The 19,121-nt window shown below is 35.8% G+C and overlaps 1 protein-coding gene across 50 annotated transcripts in view; it reads left to right on the forward strand.

Annotated features, from left to right (window-relative positions):
* Positions 1-19,121, forward strand: part of TTLL5 (tubulin tyrosine ligase like 5) — a 291,003-nt gene that overhangs the window by 112,971 nt on the left and 158,911 nt on the right. For 26 of the 50 annotated variants that reach the window (XM_073997878.1, XM_073997883.1, XM_073997892.1 and 23 more), the window contains 5 exons: positions 184-287; positions 2,979-3,106; positions 5,587-5,673; positions 6,279-6,674; positions 15,735-15,919. In XM_073997878.1, coding sequence (XP_073853979.1) covers positions 184-287; positions 2,979-3,106; positions 5,587-5,673; positions 6,279-6,674; positions 15,735-15,919 — 900 coding nt within the window. Of the gene's footprint in view, positions 1-183; positions 288-2,978; positions 3,107-5,586; positions 5,674-6,278; positions 6,675-15,731; positions 15,920-19,121 lie in introns of all 50 variants that reach the window. The other 24 variants (XM_073997882.1, XM_005561833.5, XM_005561835.5 and 21 more) reach the window with 3 other exon arrangements.

Here is a 19,121-nt window from a genome sequence, read left to right on the forward strand (position 1 = left end):
TACAAAATCATGGCCAAAAGTAATATATCACATTTATAGGTAGCAAAAGTACATACAAGAATTAAATGTCTTTATTATAAGGACAGATTAACTCAAGGCTATTGAAAGTACATGATGAAGTGCATATTTATTAGGAGTCAGTTTTATCTTGTTGTTTTTCTGTGGGGTTTGGGCACTGGGTAGGAAACAGAACAAATGGCTGAAAAGAAATCAAAGAAGAAAGTTGAAGAAGAAGAGGAGGATGGGGTGAATATGGAAAACTTTCAAGAGTTCATCAGACAAGCAAGGTAGAAGACATTCTTGATTAATTAAAGCTGTCTTATTCCATCTTCCATACTGCTGATTGAATACCAGCATTCCTTTGTTTCTGACACATGGATGTGAATGAAATCACTCTTAAAGCTGGATACAGTGGCGCACCGCATTAGTCCTAGTTACTTGGGAGCCTGAGGCAGGAGGATTGCTTGAGCCCAGGAATTCAAGGCCAGCTTGGGCAACATAGTGAGACCCTGTCTCTAAATGAAGAAAAAAGAAATCATTCTCAGAAGGAGAAAACATTTTATAGACTTGGCCTCTCCATATCTTAGCCAATTATGTTGCTGTTTTCATGGCTTCAGTTATCAAAACATTACTGCTGGGTAGCAGGGCTGTAGTTCTAGACAGCCTTCACAGTACACATCTCTTGAAGTCACAAGAGAGCCCTTTGGAAAGTTGAAGTTAGAGGCATCTCATATTTACTGGGTCTGAATTTATCCCTGACCTACTCATGGAGTGGAAATGACCAAATTTTGCCTACATTGAATAGGTTGAGGAATTTGCAATTTCTCCACTCTGTGAGGGTTACACCTAATTTATATAAAGTAGAACAAGTTCTTCATGCTTAGGGTTAGCCTTTAGAAATGGAAAATCTCAGTATTCATCTCTCTATCTTGATAAAAGTCAGCCAAGCCATTTTGTCCATTTATGTTGGCTTACAAAGGAAGAGATAACAAAGGCACTCAATTTTAAATCTTGTAAAACTTACACTGGAGAATTTTTTTCTAAATAGAGAGATGTGCAAAACCATTAAAATAAAATAGGATAAAAAAACCATAAACCCCATTACTTAGGCTTCAACTGTCAAAGTCACAAATAGGGAGAAAATCAGTAGAAAATCTACCCTATGTTGATTTGTGAAGTTAAATGAGGTACGGGTAGGGGCTTATCAATCACCAGCATAATATGATCTTTGTTTAATACCTTTTTCAGACCTCACTATCATACGCTTTACAGCAAACAAATATATCATTTTGTAGGAGTCCATAATTGTATGATGTTACTTGTTGATATTTTTGAGTCTTAAGTAATATGATTGATAAAACAGGTATAGAAACAGTTTCTCTCATTAACATTATGAAAACAGAAAAGGATTAAAAAAAAAAGATAATTTTCAGGTTTATCCTAAGGATCTTCAAAATCCCTAAAATATATATTTAAAAAAACCCAGACTTTAAAAGAACACTATTTCCCAAGCAAGTCTAACTGGATACTAAAAATGAATTATATATACGGTTAACTAATTCTATAGATTTGGAGATAAAATGCATTGGAACATAATTACTTCTGAATGTGGATTGGGTGTTGATTTTGGGGAAATAATGTGGTAAAGTTCTTCTTTTATTAAGTTTGGTTTGAGTACACGGATGCTTTTCAGGGCTGGTAAATTCAAATACGTGCCGGAGTCAGACAGGAAAACATAAATTATGAAGTGGGCAAAGGATGAGACAGATATAAAGCAGCTTGTATTTTGACCAGCCATAACCTTTGCCTTTCAGTATTCTGTGAAGGGCCAAATAAAACACACTGACAGGCAGAGGTTTGCAACCTCAGCTGTAGATCTTTGATAGTTACTTGAGAAACTTTTCTTGTGGCATTTGGCTACTTTGGAGACTTTGGGGTTTACGCTGAGATTCATAAAGCTGGTTTCTAGGTTCTGGTTAGAGTGTGTTTTCTGAAGATGGGATATAGGTTCTCTGTGATAATGCAGGCATACTTCACTTAATAGCCACTTTTCTAGAACATAGCCAAGCTTCAAGGAAAAGAAAAGAAAAAGGCCATTGAGAAGCTGCTACAGATTAAAGTCCATGTGTGTGATATGTTCACTAGAAGAATCCACTGGCCCCTCATCTGTTTTCTTATACTTTCTATTTTGTGGCTATTCATAAAGAGCATATAATTTCAGTACTTTGAAGTGATTTAGAGATGATCTACCTTAGCCTCGTGCATTATATAGATGGTTAGGGAATTCTATGGTTATTGGTGGATTTCCTTATTTTTGACTTAGGCAATGAAAATGACAAGTGGCTCTTTAAGTGAAGATACTTCAGTTATCTAGAAGTGAACTGAACAAACTGTGAAGGGCCAGATAATAAACATTTCAGACTCCGTGGGCTGCATATGGTTGGTGGTGGTGGTGGTGGTGGTGGTGGTGGTGGTGGTGGTTGTTCTTGTTGTAGTTGTTGTTTTGCATATTCTTTAAATGTATTTTTTAAAATTTTTGGCTGGGGGCCATAAAAACAAGTCGCTGGTCAGGTTTAGCCTACAGTGTGTAGTTGGTTGCTGCCTGTTCTCAAATGTGGCTGTCCAATAGAACTTTTTGTGGGTGACTACTGAACACTTGAAGTGTGGCTAGTTTATGGAAAAGAATCTTTAATTTAATTTAATTTGAATTTAAATAGTTACATATGACTGACTAGTGGCTACCATATTAGACAGTGTAGATCTAGAAAATTCACTGTGGAATGAATAAAACCTTATGCTTTAAATTTTTTAGATTGCTTTCATTTATATTTTATTTTAACCACCTATTAATAGGGAATTTTCAGCTTGTGCTTTTCATTTTTCCCTTTTCCAGCTTGCTCTGTTTTCATAATAAAATCTGGTGGAAAGATTTTCCAGAATAGCTTCCTGTCTGACCATACTTTTTCTCCTCATTTCAGTGAGGCTGAACTGGAGGAGGTGTTGACTTTTTATACCCAAAAGAACAAGTCTGCTAGTGTCTTCCTGGGGACTCACTCTAAAAGTTCTAAGAACAACAACAGTTATTCTGATAGTGGGGCAAAAGGTGGTAAGTATGCTGGTTAGTTAATGAAAAACAAGAACAAGTGAGGAAATGAGAAATGCAAAGGAGAATGAGGAATAATGTGTTGGCTAAGCACTAATAGTCTCCAAGGTAATGAGACTTTGTAGCATGGGGAGGGGGTGGAGAATGGGGGACAGTACTTTTGGTCCTAAAAGCAGAAGAGAGACATGGTCTGATTTTTTTTTCATGGCAATTAACAACAGAGAGCTTTTCAAGAAAAGCTAATAATAGCTGGTATTTAGTGAACACTTATCTTTCTATCTGCTGGACATGGTCTTATTTTTTACTTCCCAAAACCACGTAGAGTGGGCGCTACTACAAAACCTCTTTACAGATGAGAAACTAAGCTAAAAGAGACTCAGTAACTTGCCCAAGGCTATTCTTTTTCGTGCAGGGACAAGGAATTTGATCCATAGTCTGCCTGACTCAAAGTTTGTGCTCTTAATATTCTCTTCTATCTCTCTTAATGATTATTTCTGACTCTTGTCAAGTTTATTACTTTCTCTAACTTAACATCATTGGCATTTTGGACAGGAGAATTCTTTGTTGTGTCGGGCTGTTCCATACCTGGTGGGATATCTATTATACTTGGTTCCAAGCCTGACATGCCATTAGCTTTCCTCAGCTATTGTTATAATCCAGAAGGCCCCTACATGTTTCTAAAACTTGTTACTGCTGGGGAATTCCATGGTCGGGGATTTTGGAATTGAGTATGGATGTGGCTGTCTAGCTCACGTCACCATGATAAAAAAAAAAAAAAAAAATAGCAGTGACATTCTGTTATAAACAAAGCTCTGTGCTTTAAATGTAGTTAACTTAAAACCTAGATGGAAGCCTAAGGCTTAGGTAATCAACCTACTGATTTTGTCAGTGTGCTAAGTACTAGATTCCAAGATGGAGACTTCTTCCCTGCTCTTAAGGTTATGATAACCTAATGTGGAAATAGCCAGGAAGATTGGTCATTTAAAATGTAGACTGAATTTTCCTAAAGAAACAGTGTTGATGTTTTAAAAACTGGTTTGGTTCCTAGGCCAATCCACATGAGCTTGTTTAACTGACTGTATAATTGAATTATTGTATTACTGGAAGTCCTGAATCCAGCCCTTTTCTTTGAGTTTTTCTAACGTCATTCACCTGTTCATTCATTCCTTCTATACTTCTTTTTTTACTTAGCACCTATTATGTGTTAGGCACTTTCATGGTTGCTAGAGATACAATGACCAGGACTGTCACAGTCTTTAACTTTATAAAGTTTATTGTCTGGTAGATAAAGTTGGGTGAGTGAATAGAAGAAGAAAGCTGGCAGAAGCTCTGAAAAGCTCCTTTAAGAGTTTTGGCTAAGGGAGACAAAGGAATTCTTGTAATAAGGTTGGAATAGAGAAAAGTGTGCTAATTTGGGGAGGTAGGGGCCTAGATGGACATTCATCTAGTAGCTTCTCCCCTGGCAGTAATGTGGAAGCCCTAACAGCATGTAGTGGCAATATCTTTTGTACTGATAGGTCATTCAAATTTCTAGGGTTTGTGTTTTAAGGGATTACCTTTACGTAAGATCCATACCTATGTAAACCTATTAAGGATAACTAGGAAACCTATTAAGGGTAGTAGGAAGGCTTCAGTCAAGGAAACAACATTATGACATTTGATAGTATAGTATCTGGACTCATTTCAAACATGAACAAACGAGTGTGTGACAGTGTTACCACTGCTATTGGCGACGGAGGGGAGAAAATTCATGTGTCTTTATTCTTTCACTCTGAAAGATGATGTATAAAATGGCCTTTCTTAAGTTTTTGTATGATTCTAGCCCTTGACAAAGATTTTGGAATATTTTTATATGTAATTAGCTTTGGCTATTCTGTTTCAAAATTCTGTAGTAGAGAAAAAATTAGTTATTAATGTCAAAATTGATTAGAGTGATACTATTATTGAATATACTGATCAGCCTATCTCCAGTAAAACTGAAGAGTTTAAGAGACAGAGCCATCGTAGTATCCAGGTATTACGCCAAGAAATAGTGGGACCGCTCTTGCTGTCTCGGGGTAGCTTCGCTGCTCCATACATATTATAACTTCTTGGCTCCAGGGGCTACCACCAACCAACGTGATCTCTTAGAACCCTCCGTCTGAATTCCTGGCATAAGCATCTGACCGCCCTTATTATTATTATTATTTTTCCAGATAAGCCCTAGCTTGTTGGCTGTCTGTGGATGGCTGCCCTGGGTTTAGGTACCTTTCCCTGGTTCAGTTAACTGTAGCTGGGATTTGGAATAGCTGGGAATCATTTAATTGGTTGCCCACTCCATAGGGCTGTGGGTGTCTCCATCTTTGGAAAAATGTGATGAGATGTGCCATGTTTCCCAGCATTGATTAGCAGTTGTGTTATATTTTTGGAAATAAAATTATGTATAGAACAACAGACTTGCAATTGATTTTAGGAGAGTCCAAGCTCAGTATTTCTTATTTCAGATCACCCTGAGACTATAATGGAAGAAGCAAAAATGAAGCCGCCTAAACAGCAACAGGCAACAGAAATTCACTCTGATAAATTATCTCGTGAGTGATTTCAAACCTACCTAGATTTACTGCTCTCTGATAATTCCCTAAAAGAAGAAAATAGTCATCAGATATTAAATATTTCTAAAGCATGGAACATTACCTCAAAGAAATATTTTTTTTTGTTTTTCCTTTTCCCTTAGAATTTTCTCTTATCTATTGATAAGCTGTTTTCCTTCCAAAGACTTTTTCATTTTCTTAAGTTTAGAAATTCTGAGTTTAGAAATTCTAGTTTCTGAGTGAGAAATTAGAAAAAATTCTTTTTTCCTAGAAGCTTGAAGAGAAGGGGGAGAGGAATTAGCTGTTACTAGTGGAGACTTCATCTTGATGTCCTAACATGTGTAAAACATGCCTGCTCTGTTTCATAGTGGTAGTCCCAACTCCAGCTTTTAGAAAGGAATAAAAGTAAATTCCTATTTCTATTGCCAAGTTGTTTCTGGTAGGCAAAAATCATTAAGTTTATGATGAATACTCATTAAAGTCTGTATTTCATGATTCCTGTTTCATGCCAAGATTATTGTGATGTTTATGTTTTAAAAATATTTGTTTTATAGAGATTGTATGTTTGTTTTTTCTAAAATGATGTCTTGTTTTGTTTTTAATAGGATTTACCACTTCAGCAGAAAAAGAGGCAAAATTAGTTTATACCAATTCTTCGTCTGCTCCTTTCTCTGGTCCTACTGCTACTCTGCAGAAAATTCCCAACACCCATTTGTCATCTGTTACAACCTCAGACCTTTCTCCAGGGCCTGGCCACCATTCTTCTTTATCTCAAATTCCTTCAGCTATCCCCAGCATGCCTCACCAGCCAACAATTTTACTGAACACAGTCTCTGCCAGTGCTTCTCCCTCCCTACATCCTGGGACACAGAACATCCCAAGCCCTGCTGGCCTGCCTCGCTGTCGATCAGGAAGTCACACCATTGGCTCCTTTTCTTCCTTCCAAAGTGCTGCACACATCTATAGCCAGAAACTGTCTCGTCCCTCTTCAGCAAAGGCAGGTGAGTGAGAGAACGAAAGATGGTCCACAATGTGAGCTCCTCCCCAGCCCCAATAAAGAAAGAATGTGATCTCTTCCCTTTGCCTTTTTTTAAATTTTGAAATGGAAAGGGACACACACTGCATTGTTCTGATGTGACTAAAGAAGGCTTGCATTGCATCCAGTAGCATGCATTCATTGACGCAAGAGGAAACAGGACTTCTTTTAGGTACTGGAGATAAAGAGATGAATCTGACAAGGCTTCTGCTCACTAGGAGCCTACAGCCTAGTCAACAGATTTCCTGTTAACCATAGACCTATGAGTGTGCTCTGTGCATTCTCTGTGCTTCAAATAGTTATTCCCAACATCAGACAAGTTAGTTTTTAAGACAAGAATGACTTGAATAAATAACCAAAGAATTCTTAGAATAGGATTTATCATTTTAACTGAAATAGACCTATATTGTCAAATTTGTCCTTCTTTTTTTTTTAATAACAGCTTTATTGAGATATAATTTACATTCCATCAAATTCACCCTTTTAAAGTGTACAATTCAGTGGGGTTTTTTTTATATATTCACAGACTTGTTCAACCAACACCACTATCTAATTTTAGAACATTTTCATCATCTCCAAAAGAAACCCCATACCTGTTAGCAGCCACTGTCTGTTTCTTCCTCCCCCTAGCCCCTGGAAACCACTGATCTACTTCTCTGTTTTTACAGATTTGTCTATTCTAGACATTTTTATATAAGTAAAATCATATAATAGGTGGTCTTTTGTGAATGGCCGCTTTCTATTCTGGACATTTTATATAAGTAAAGTCATAATAGGTGGTGTTTTGTGAATGGCTGCTTTCACTTAGCATAATGTTTTTCAGGTTCATCCGCGTTGTAGCATGAACTTCATTCCCTTTATGGCTGAATAATATTCCATTGTATGGATATACCACAATTTGTTTAGCCATTAGTCAGTTGACAGGCATTTGATTTGTTTATACCTTTTGGCCATTATGAATAATGCTGCTATGAACATTTGTTTGTAAGTTTTTGTGTGGACATATGTTTTTATTTCTCTTGAGTGTATAGCTAGAGTGGAATTGTTGGTTCGTATGAAAACTTATTGTATTTCCTCTTTTTGAGGAACTTGTAAACTGTTTTCCAAAGTGATTTTGCCCTTTTACTAACAGCAATGTTTGAGGGTTCCAGTTTCTCTGTGTCCTTGCCATTACTATGAGTGATCTCTGTTTTTGATTTTCACATCCTAATGGGTATGAAATAGTATCTCTTTTTTGTGGTCATGATTTGCATTTACCTAATGGCTAATGATGCTGAATATCTTTTCATTTGCTTATTGGGTGTTTATAATATCTTCTTTGGAGGAATGTCTTTTAAATTCTTTGCCCTTTCAGATATTGGTATGTTTTCATTTTTATTGTTGAATGTAAGTGTTCTTTATATACTCTGGATAAGAGCCCTTTGTCAGATAGGATTTAGAAATATTTTTTCCCTACTTGATGGTTACCTTTTTACTTTCTGGAAGCACAAAAAATTTTAGATTTTAATAATGTCCAATTTATCTGTTTTTTTCTATTGTCACTTGTGATTTTTTAAATCTTATCTGGAATACTATTGCCTAATCAAGTGACACAGAGATTTCCTCCTTTTTTTTTTTTTGAGACGGATTGTTGCTCTGCCGCCAGGCTGGAGTGCAGTGGCATGATCTCGGCTCACTGCAACCTCCGCCTCCAGGTTCAAGCAATTATCTTGCCTCAGCTTCCCGAGGAGCTGGAACTACAGGCACATGCCACCATGCTCAGTTAATTTTTGTAGTTTTTAGTAGAGGCGGGGTTTCACCATGTTGGCCAGGATGGTCTCGATCTCTTGACCTTGTGATCCGCCCACCTCGGCCTCCCCAAAGTGTTGAGATTGCAGGCATGAGCCACTGTGCCCAGCCCCAATTATGTTTTATAGTTTAGGCTCTTACATTTAGGTCTTTTGTCCATTTTGAGTTAATTTTTCTGTATGGTATGATGTAAGGGTCTAACTTCATTCTTCTGCATGTGGATATTCAGTTATATCAACATCATTTGTGGAAAAGAGTATTGTTTCCCCATGGGATTGTCTTGGCACTCTTCTCAAAAATCAATTAATTATAAATGTAAAGGTTTATTTTTAAGGCCTCAGTTTTATTCCATTGACCTATAAGGCTGACTTTATGCCAATATCACGTTGTCTTTATTGCTACAGCATTAGAGTAAGTTTTGAAATCACCAAGGATGATTGTTCCAACTTCACTCTTCTTTTTCAAGATTGTTTAGGCTGTTCTGGATCCCTTGCATTTTCATATGAATTTTAGGATCAGCTTGTCAATTTCTTCAAGAAAAGGCAGATGGGATTTTGATAGGATTATTATCTGTGGATCAATGTGGGGAGTATCTTAACATCAGTCAAGATTTAAACACTAGTAATAGCTATGTTAAGGTGAGTTACAGCTAAGACATGTTTTATAAATAGCCAGTCTATATTTCTTAATACCTGATTTCAAATGAAATGGATATTTTAATAGACAGCTTGAGTCAGAGATATTAAATGGTCCGCTTTAATAAGTCATAAATATGACTATACACATTTGTATATATCTCTGCTAATTCTGGGTAATCATTGTTGTTGTGATTTAATTTTCTAAAATCAGTAATAATAATGATCAGTAATGTTCTGGTTTGAACTGTTTTTTCCCCATGTAAGAAATTCAGTAAGATCATTGTCTTCGGTGGCCTGTGTTATCAGAAAAACTTTTTCAAAACCCTCCCTTTTAATCCTTTCCAAGAAAAGGATAGGGAGCAAAATAAGTTGGTCAGTTCATAAATATTTTCTGATATCTGTTGCAATTTCTTTTTTGACTCTTGGATTATTTATAAATATATAATTTAATTTTCAGGTAGTTGGGATTCTTTATTTTTATAATTGGTTTGTAGCTTATTTCCACTGTAGTCAGAGAACATTTTCTGAATGGATTAAACAGTAGTAGATGGCAATATACGGACAAAAAAATGTAATTTACAACAGCCTGTAATTGATTGGAGTTAAATTTTTCTGTGGTAATTGAATGCTTTGGGAATAAGAGTAAGATTTTATTTTACTATAGACTTTTTAAAGTTAAATATACAGCGTCAAATTTCAAAGGTCATCACTAAAAGAATAAAAGTATAAATTCTAATCTTATGGGGAGAAGAAAAATGAATTGCGGATAAAAAACATGCAGAAACTTAGGTATATGCAAGCAAGAAGCATAGAAAAAGCAAGATAAATAGAAATTTAAAACATAGTAAATTGGCCGGGCACAGTAGCTTACGCCTGTAATCCCAGCACTTTCAGAGGCCGAGATGGGCAGATCGCTTGAGGTCAGGAGTTCAAGACCAGCCTGGCCAACATGGTAAAACCCAACCTCTACTAAAAATACAAAAATCAGCCAGGCGTGGTGGCTCCGGCCTGTAGTCCCAGCTACTCAAGAGGTTGAGGCAAGAGAATCACTTGAACCCAGGAGGCAGAGGTTGCAGTGAGCCGAGATCACGCCACTGTACTCCAGCCTAGGCAAGAGAGCAAGACTCTGTGTCCAACTACTAAAAACAAAACAAAAAACCTGGTAAATCAAGTCCAAATATATCAAGAATCAAATAAACATAAATAGGTTAAACTTGACAGATTTTTAAAGTTAAAGAAAAATCCAACTATATGCTGCTTACCAGAGGCACACCTAAGTTTAAGGACACAGAATGTTTAAAAGTAAAAAATTGAAGAAAGAAACACCAGATAAGTACCAACCAGAAGAAAGCTGGTATGGTTGCATTAATGCGTGCTAAAACAGGCTTGAAGATACAAAACTTTCTTACAGATAAGGAGTAACTACATAATGACCAAAAGTTCAGTTCAGTCAAAAGTTTAACAATTCTAAAAGTATCTGCAAATAATAAAATAGCCTCCAAATATGTAACACAAAAATGGAAACAACCACATGAAGAATGTATAAATCCACTGTCTTAGTGGGTGATTTCCACATACTTCTATTAATTATTAATACACTAAACAGATTTTTAAAATGCAGAAAGGATAAAGAGGATTTGAACAAGGAGATAAGTTTATTTATTTATAATATATAGGACTGTGCACCCAATAATTAGACAAAACACCTCAAGCATACATGATATATTTATAAAAATCTGTCATATCCTACATCATAAACAAGAGAACAAATTGCAGAGACTTGGTATCACACAGCCACATTCTTTGTCCACACTGCAATTAAGTTGAAAGCCAGTAACAAAAAGATATAGAAGAAACCCCCATGTATTTCAAAATTTAAGAGTCAAAGAAGAAATCCGAATGGAAGTAAATTATTAAGTATTAGAACTGAATGATAATGAAAAGTTGTATGTCCAAATAAGTAGAGAGCAATGCAAATTAGTATTTGAAGGGAAATTTACTGGCTTAAATAATTATAGTTGGTGTGCACCTGTAGTCCCAGCTCCCTGGGAGGCTGAGGCAGGAGGATTCCTAGAGCACAGGAGTTTGAGACCAGTCTGGGCAACATAGCAAGATCCCATCTCTAAGAATAAATAAATAAATAAATAAATAAATAAATAAATAAATAAAAACTTATATTTGAAAAGAAGACAGGCTGGAAATTAATGTGCTAAATGTCTGGCTTTAGACATTATAAAAACAACTATCATAAATCTAAGGGATAAAGAAATAATAAAGAAGACATGGGTAAATAATATAAGGAATAGAAAAGCAGACATAGAAAATATAAATACACCCAAAATGACAAAAATAATCTTGTTAACTTTATTCCAATAAAATTGAAAGCTTACATAAAATGGACCAAACTCATACAAACTATAACTTATGTAAAATTGACTCAAGAAGGTGAAGAAAATCTGAATAGTCCTATAAGCATTAAAATAAGTGATACAGTAGTTGAAAGTCTTAAAGAAAACATAAGGCCTAGATTTATGGGTAAGTTCTAATCTTTCAAGAGGTAGATAATTTTAATATATTTAAAAAAACTCTTCTGGAGTGTGGAAAAAGAGATACTTTTCCTCAAGTTATTCTGTATGGCTAGTTTTATCTTAATAATAGAACCAGTTAAGGAAAGTATTAAAAAGGAAAATTACAGACTGGCTTTGTTTATGAACATAAATGCAAAAATTTGAATCAAAATAAAAGCCAATCAACTCTAGCAACATCTAAAAGAAATAGTACACCATGAGCAAGTTTATTCAAGGAATGTAAGAGGGGTTTAACGTTAGTAAACCTATAAATATCTTTCACCATATTAATATAATAGATTAAAGAAAAATCCATATTCTTCGTCATGGTACATGCAGAAAAAGATTTGATAAAATTCTGTACTCATTCATGATGATAACTCTCAGCTCATTAGGAAGAGGAGACTCCCTTAACCTGTAAAAGGGTATCTGCCAAAAACCTACTAGAGCTATCAGTCTAAATAAGGAAACGTTGAAAGCATTCTCTTTAACATTAAGAACAAGTAAGGATGCCCACTAATATTCCTTCTGTCCAGTGTTTTACTAGAGATCAGAACCAACATAGTAAGATAAGAAAAAGAAATTATAAGCATAAGGATCATCACTTCTTGGCCTTTTGGTTAAGATCAAGTGTAAGCATAAGCATCAAAAAAGAGGAAACAAAATTGTATAACTGCAGATAATATATTGTCTACATAGAAAACAAAATAATTACAGATACATTTTAGAAATAGTTATTTTAGCATAAGATTAATATTAAAAAGTTAATTGCTTTCAAAATTACTTGCCAGAAGTGATAGAAAACAATTTTTTTGATTGTGACAAAATGTAAATAGCATATAATTTACCATTTGAACTATTTTAAGTTCAGTGGCATTCAGTACAGTCACATTATTTTACAGCCATCACCACCAATAAAAATGTTTTTAAAAATATCACTAATAATAGCATAAAAGCTGTGTCACCTAGGAATACATTTAGAAAAGAAAGGAAGTTTTATAAGACTACATTGAAAGACATAGATATTAGAGATTAACAAAAATTTAAATAAATAAATGAAAATTTAAATAATTGAATTTAAATAAATATACCACGTACATGCATAGGAAGACTCAATATCATCAAAGTTTCCATTTTCATCACATTAATCTCTGTATTCAATACATTTCCAACCAAAATCTCAGTAAGTGTGTCATTGAATTTGGTAAGCCTATTCTAAAATGATAATAGAAAGGCGAAGAGCCAAGAATAGTGAGAACCTACTGAAAAAGAAAAACAAGGTGGAGGAGCACCTTATTAATATAAAGGTCTGATACTTAAGACAGTGTGGTATTGGCAAATGTGTAGACAGATTGACCAGTGGAACAGAATAGAAAGTTAGAAACAATCACACAGGAAGATGGAACTTTGATGTATGACAGAGATGGCATTGTAGATCAGAGGAAAGGGAGAGATTTCTCAATAAATGCTTCTGGGGTTGGTTGTTGGTTATCCCCACAGAGAAAGATGAAATTAGATCCCTGCCTCACACCATGTATAAAATCAATTTCAGATGTAAAACTTCCATAATGAAATAAAATAATAAAATAAAGGAAACCATCATTAAGAACTTATGGTATGGAGCAAAAGTAAAAACAAAAGCACAAGTCATATAAGTCAATAAGAAAAAGATAGCCCAATAGAAAAATGATACCAGAAAAGAGGTAACATGTTCAACATCATTATTAATCAGGTACATGAAGACTACAATGGGAATTATTAAGACACTTGACAATACTAAGTGTTGAAGAGGCTATAGATCAACAGGAATTTTCTTTCTTTTTTAAATTTGAGACAGGGTCTCACTCTGTTACCCATGCTGGAGTTTAGTGGTGCAATCATGGCTCACTGCCACCTTGACCTCCCAGGGCTTAAGCAATCCTCACACCAGTCTCCTGAGTAACTGGAACTCTAGGCCCATGTCCCACACCCAGCTAATTTTTTGTAGAGAAGAGATCTCACTTTGCTGCCTAGTCTGGTCTCAAACTTCTGTGCTGAAGTGGTCCTCCTGCCTCAGCCTCCCAAAGTGCTGGGATTACAGGTGTGAGCCACCGTTCCCGGCCCAGAGATGTTTTTCTTTTGTTTGTCGGAGTGTAAAAAAGTACCACTTTGGGGCCGGGTGTGGTGGCTCACACTTGTAATCCCAGCACTTTGAGAGGCCAAGGCGGACCGATCACAAGGTTGGGAGATTGAGACCATCCTGGCTAACACTGTGAAATCCCGTCTCTACTAAAAATAAAAAATAAAAAAATTAGCTGGGCATGGTGGCGGGCACCTGTAGTCCCAGCTACTTGAGAGACTGAGGCGGGAGAATGTCGTGAACCCAGGAGGCAGAGCTTGCAGTGAGCCGAGATCACACCACTGCACTCCAGCTTGGGCGACAGAGCAAGACTCTGTCTCAAAAAAACAAAACAAAACAAAACAAAAAACCACTTTGGTATTACTACATAAACTTGAAAATTTACATACTTTGTGACCCAACAATTCCTCTCCTGGGCATATACAAGAGGAGCTCTTCTACATGTATGCCAGCAGATGTATGCAAGAGTGTTTATGGCTGCATTGTTTATAATGGCAGTATGCTTGCAATAACCACAAGAGCCATTGATAGGGGAATAGAAAAATAAGTTGTGGTGTGTTTACAAAATGGAATGCCAGACAGGAAGGAAAATGAATGATTTTCAGCTATATTTAGCTAGGATAAATCTTGGAAGAGTAGTGTTGAATAACAGAGCAAGTCCCAGGAAATATCTATAGTAGGATACCATTTTTGTAGATCTCAAAGACAAGCAAAGTTTTCTGGTATTTTGTTTGTATATGTATATGCACACAAATATATTTGATAAAACTTTTTGTTTTTTAAAAAAAGAATGATTGATAAGGGGAGATTAGGAATGGGGAGGAACAAGCACATAGGTTAGTGCATATTGTTGATAATGTAATTCCTAAGTTGGGTATTAAGCTCACAGGTGTTCATTACAATATGCTTATAACTATATATACAGCATTATAAATATTTTGTATGTACTAAATAATATAGTAAACATGAAAAAGTTACAGATTTAGAAAGTCAGTTGTATATGCAGAATGATCACTGTTATATTAGCGTTAATTTTAAAAAGACAGAAAGGAAATAGGTTATGTTATTTCTACTTTTCTGAGTTTAAAAATTTTTTTCAAAGAGGTGACTTTTACAATCAGGGAAAATGTGAACTTTTATTTTATTTTATTTTTAGAGACGGGTTCTCTTTCTGTCACACAGGCTGGAGTGCAGTGGCATGATCATAGTTCACTGTAACCTTGAACTCCTGGGCTTAAGCGATCCTCCTGCCTCAGCCTCCCAAGTAACTAGGACTACAAGCATGAGCCACTGTGCTCAGCTGAATCTTGATTTTAAGTAATTTTTTTGCCAGAATTTCAATGCTTAAATAATAGAATGCTGTGATATTACAGTTGAAAGAAGAAAATTTAAATCTGAAAGGGAAATCAGCCGTTTGAAAATACAAGGTTATTGTTATTTTTCTCATTATACTCCATTTTGCTTTTATCCCCGTTTCCCTTTTGAGCTTTCTATTATGGATGATTTGACAGTGGATGCCACAGACTGTTGACAAGTATAGTTACATAACAAGAAAAACAAATAAGAATTATAATGAGTTTCAAAGATATATTTTTTATTCAGTAAGATTAGCAAATTCTAGGATTGGTTATTCCCCATTACATGTAATGAAAATTATTCTTTGTGAAACTTTCATTATAAGCAAAAACACATTAATAAATAATGCATGTGGCAGTTTGGTAATAGGAAGAGTTTCTAGGTTATGGTAACCATTTATTTTTGTGATCATTTGAAGATGGCTTATTTCTCCTATGTTATTAAAGATCCCTAGGGTTCAGTAAAGTATCTGTTGACCTGAGATTTCTGTCATTATCCTATTTTTTTTTCAGGGCTTTGTTTCCTAAATGAGTGAAAACTTTTCTCCGTTTTAGCAGGATCGTGCTATCTAAACAAGCATCATTCAGGAATAGCCAAAACACAAAAAGAGGGAGAAGATGCTTCTTTGCATAGCAAACGATACAACCAAAGTATGGTTACAGCTGAACTGCAGCGGCTAGCTGAGAAGCAGGCAGCGAGGCAGTATTCTCCATCCAGCCACATCAACCTCCTCACCCAGCAGGTACGGATGGTCTGGGGTGCCCAAGAGCTCTTTGGACCTGAGGATAGAATTAGTGACAGGGTACTTTGTCTTTCCCTGTCTTTACTATTCCCATATACTGATGCCTCTTGAATGAGTAATATTAATAGTTAGTTTCAAGCTAAAGGATCAAGTGTTTCCTCTTCAAATTTAAAGAAAATAACTTTCTGTTACAGGCATTGTGAAGTCAGTCAGTCTGCTACTGGATATGATGTACCTATTTCATGGATAAACAGACTTGAATGTTCATCTGTAAATATAATTTTAAAGGATCTTTAAAAATAAGTTCTTTTCTTTGGTAAAATTTTCCACTGAGTTCTAGTCTTATAAATCTTTTTACCAGAATTTTATAACATTACCCTTAAAAAATTTTTTTTTTCTGTACTGTCTTTTATTTCATGATCTCAGGATGTTTTATGGGTAACTGATTAATTTCATATTTTATTATACCCTTATCCAATATAATATCATTCTCCCCATTTTACAGATGGGAGGACCTGAGGCTGAAAGAAGTTATGTGATCAAGGTCATTCAACAAGCTGGGTGGATAGAAATAAATAACAGGATATTGTCCTTATGCTATATAGATATTAACAATCTTGCAACACAGTGAAGGTAGATGGCACTTTCAAGAGCTTTGTGAGTTCTCTTTGTCCTTCTTGCTGGTTATCCCTGTGGTGTTTAATTGAAGGAAAAGCCATATCTCTTATTCTTTAATGCTAAATGGCATCAAAGTCCTCTAAAGGAATTATCGTAATTTAACTCCACAGTTATATTTTGTTATGTTGCTGATGTGCCAAATTCCTTAATTGGTAGTAACTCTGTAGTGATAATCAAGTCTCGAAAAAAGTGAAGCTGAAAATTACTTTAAGTACATGCTAAAAGTAGGCAACACACTGCTCCCTGGTGGTACCCTACTTCTCTGTATAAAATTTAGGACCAAAACTAAAGCTAAGCGTCTCATGGACTTAGTTTTACTTCAGCCTCATCCCAGCATGTGAAGCAGTAATTATTGTCTTTCTCAAATCCTTAGTTGTTTGAAGGGAGTAAAGAAGTCCTAATGTGAAATAGGAAGCAAAGAACGCTACAAGAACAACGTTGATTCTTGGAGGGAGTTGGATAGTTAGATTTTAGTGACAGAATGATGGGAAGAGGGAATGGGACACCAAGATACGAGGGGAAGAAATTTTCCAATTAAGTGGCTATGAGACGGGAAAGGCCAGCGCTCTGCTACACTTTTATCATTGGGTCACTAACTAGATTATATGTTTCCAGTTTATAAATGGACAGCTAGGAGCACCAAGACATTCAGATTTTGTGATTGTAGTAAAAAAAAAAAAAAATAGTGCTTACCTATTTCTAGCTCCTATCGTTTGCTAGACTGCAAAGCCTACAAAGTGAAAAGATCCTAATCTTGTGGGAATCCAAGGTGACTGTATCCTGATTGGGAAGTCATCCCCCTTCAGTTCATTTTTTTTTTGTCTATAAAGAACTTCAGTGCCAGTGAGTTAAAAGTCCAATAGACTGGTTTGTAGGGATATGAACTTGCCATTAGATGTCAGTGTTAACTTTTAGAGTCTTGGTAGTAGGGTGGTCAGTGCTTGGTACAGTACTGAGGGAGGTGCTGTAGGATGTAATAAGCAGGATGGAGTAGTGGAGAAAGAGCTGGATTAGCCATCCACAGACTTGCCACTGACTCCTGTGTGATCTTGAGCAGTTCACTCCATTGTTATTCTGACACTGACTCCTGTATGATCTTTGACAGTTCATGCCACTGTTCTGCCACTCATTAGCTGTGTGATCTTGGATAGTTCACTCAACTCTTCTCCTGACACTGACTGGCTGTGTAATCTTGGACAGTTCACTCTACTCTTCTCCTGACACTGACAAGCTGTATGATCTTGGGCAATTCACTCCACTGTTCTCCTGCCACTGACTAGCTGTGTGATCTTGAGCAGTTCACTCAACTTCTCTTAACCTCAGGGTCTTCATTGATTTATGAGGAAAATACAACAGGGTCATGAGGATATTATGCAAAACCTGTAAATGCAATATATGTGGAAAATATTGTTATTTCAACCATAAAAGGCTTTCAGTAGTAAATGGCTTCTAATTTGGTTAGAAACAAGTTTTTAGATGAAGTGTACTTTTTAGTAGTTTTTCAAAAATTATTGTGGGTACATAGTAGATGTATATATTTATGGGGTGCATACGATTTTTTTGATTTCAGTAGGTTTTTTTGGGGAATCAGTGGTGTTTGGTTACATGGATAAACTCTTTAGTGGTGATTTCCAAGATTTTGGTGCACCTATCACCCAAGTAGTGTACACTGTAACCAATGTGCAGTCTTTTATTCCTCGCCCTCCTCCCACCCTTCCCCTCAGTTCCCAAAGTCCATTATATAATTCTTGTGCCTTTGTGTCCTCATAGCTTAGCTCCTACTTATAAGTGAGAACATATGATGTGTGGTTTTCCATTCCTGAGTTACCTCACTTAGAATAATGGGCTCCAGCTCCCTCCAGGTTGCTGAGAATACCATTATTTTGTTCCTTTTTATGAATGAGTAGTATTCCATGGTGTATATATATACACACCACATTTTCTTTATCTACTCATTGATTGATAGACATTAGGCTGGTTCCATATTTTTGCAGTTGCAAATTGTGTTGCTATAAATATTCATGTGCAAGTATCTTTTTCATATAATGACTTCTTTTCCTCTGGGTGGATACCAGTAGTGGGATTACTGGATCAAATGGTAGATCTACTTTTAGTTCTTTAAGGAATCTCCATACTGTTTTCCATAATGGTTGTACTAGTTTACATTCCCACCAACAGTGTAAAAGGGTTCCCTTTTCACCACTTCCATGTCAGCATCTATTATTTTTTGATTTTTTATGGCCATTCTTGCAGGAGTAAGGTAGTATTGCATTGTGATTTTGATTTGCATTTCCCTGATAATTAGTGATGTTGAACATTTTTTCATATGTTTGTTGGATATTTGTGTATCTTTTTTTGAGAACTGTCTATTCATGTCCTTAGCCTTTTTGATGGGATTGTTTTTTTCTTGCTGATTTTTTTTTTTTTAGTTCCTTGTAGATTCTGGCTATTAGTCCTTTGTCGGATGCACAGTTTGTGAAGATTTTCTCCCACTGTGTGGGTTGTCTGTTTACTCTGCTGATTA

Source organism: Macaca fascicularis, chromosome 7, assembly GCF_037993035.2.
Source record: "Macaca fascicularis isolate 582-1 chromosome 7, T2T-MFA8v1.1".
Classification (NCBI taxonomy): Eukaryota; Metazoa; Chordata; class Mammalia; order Primates; family Cercopithecidae; genus Macaca; species Macaca fascicularis.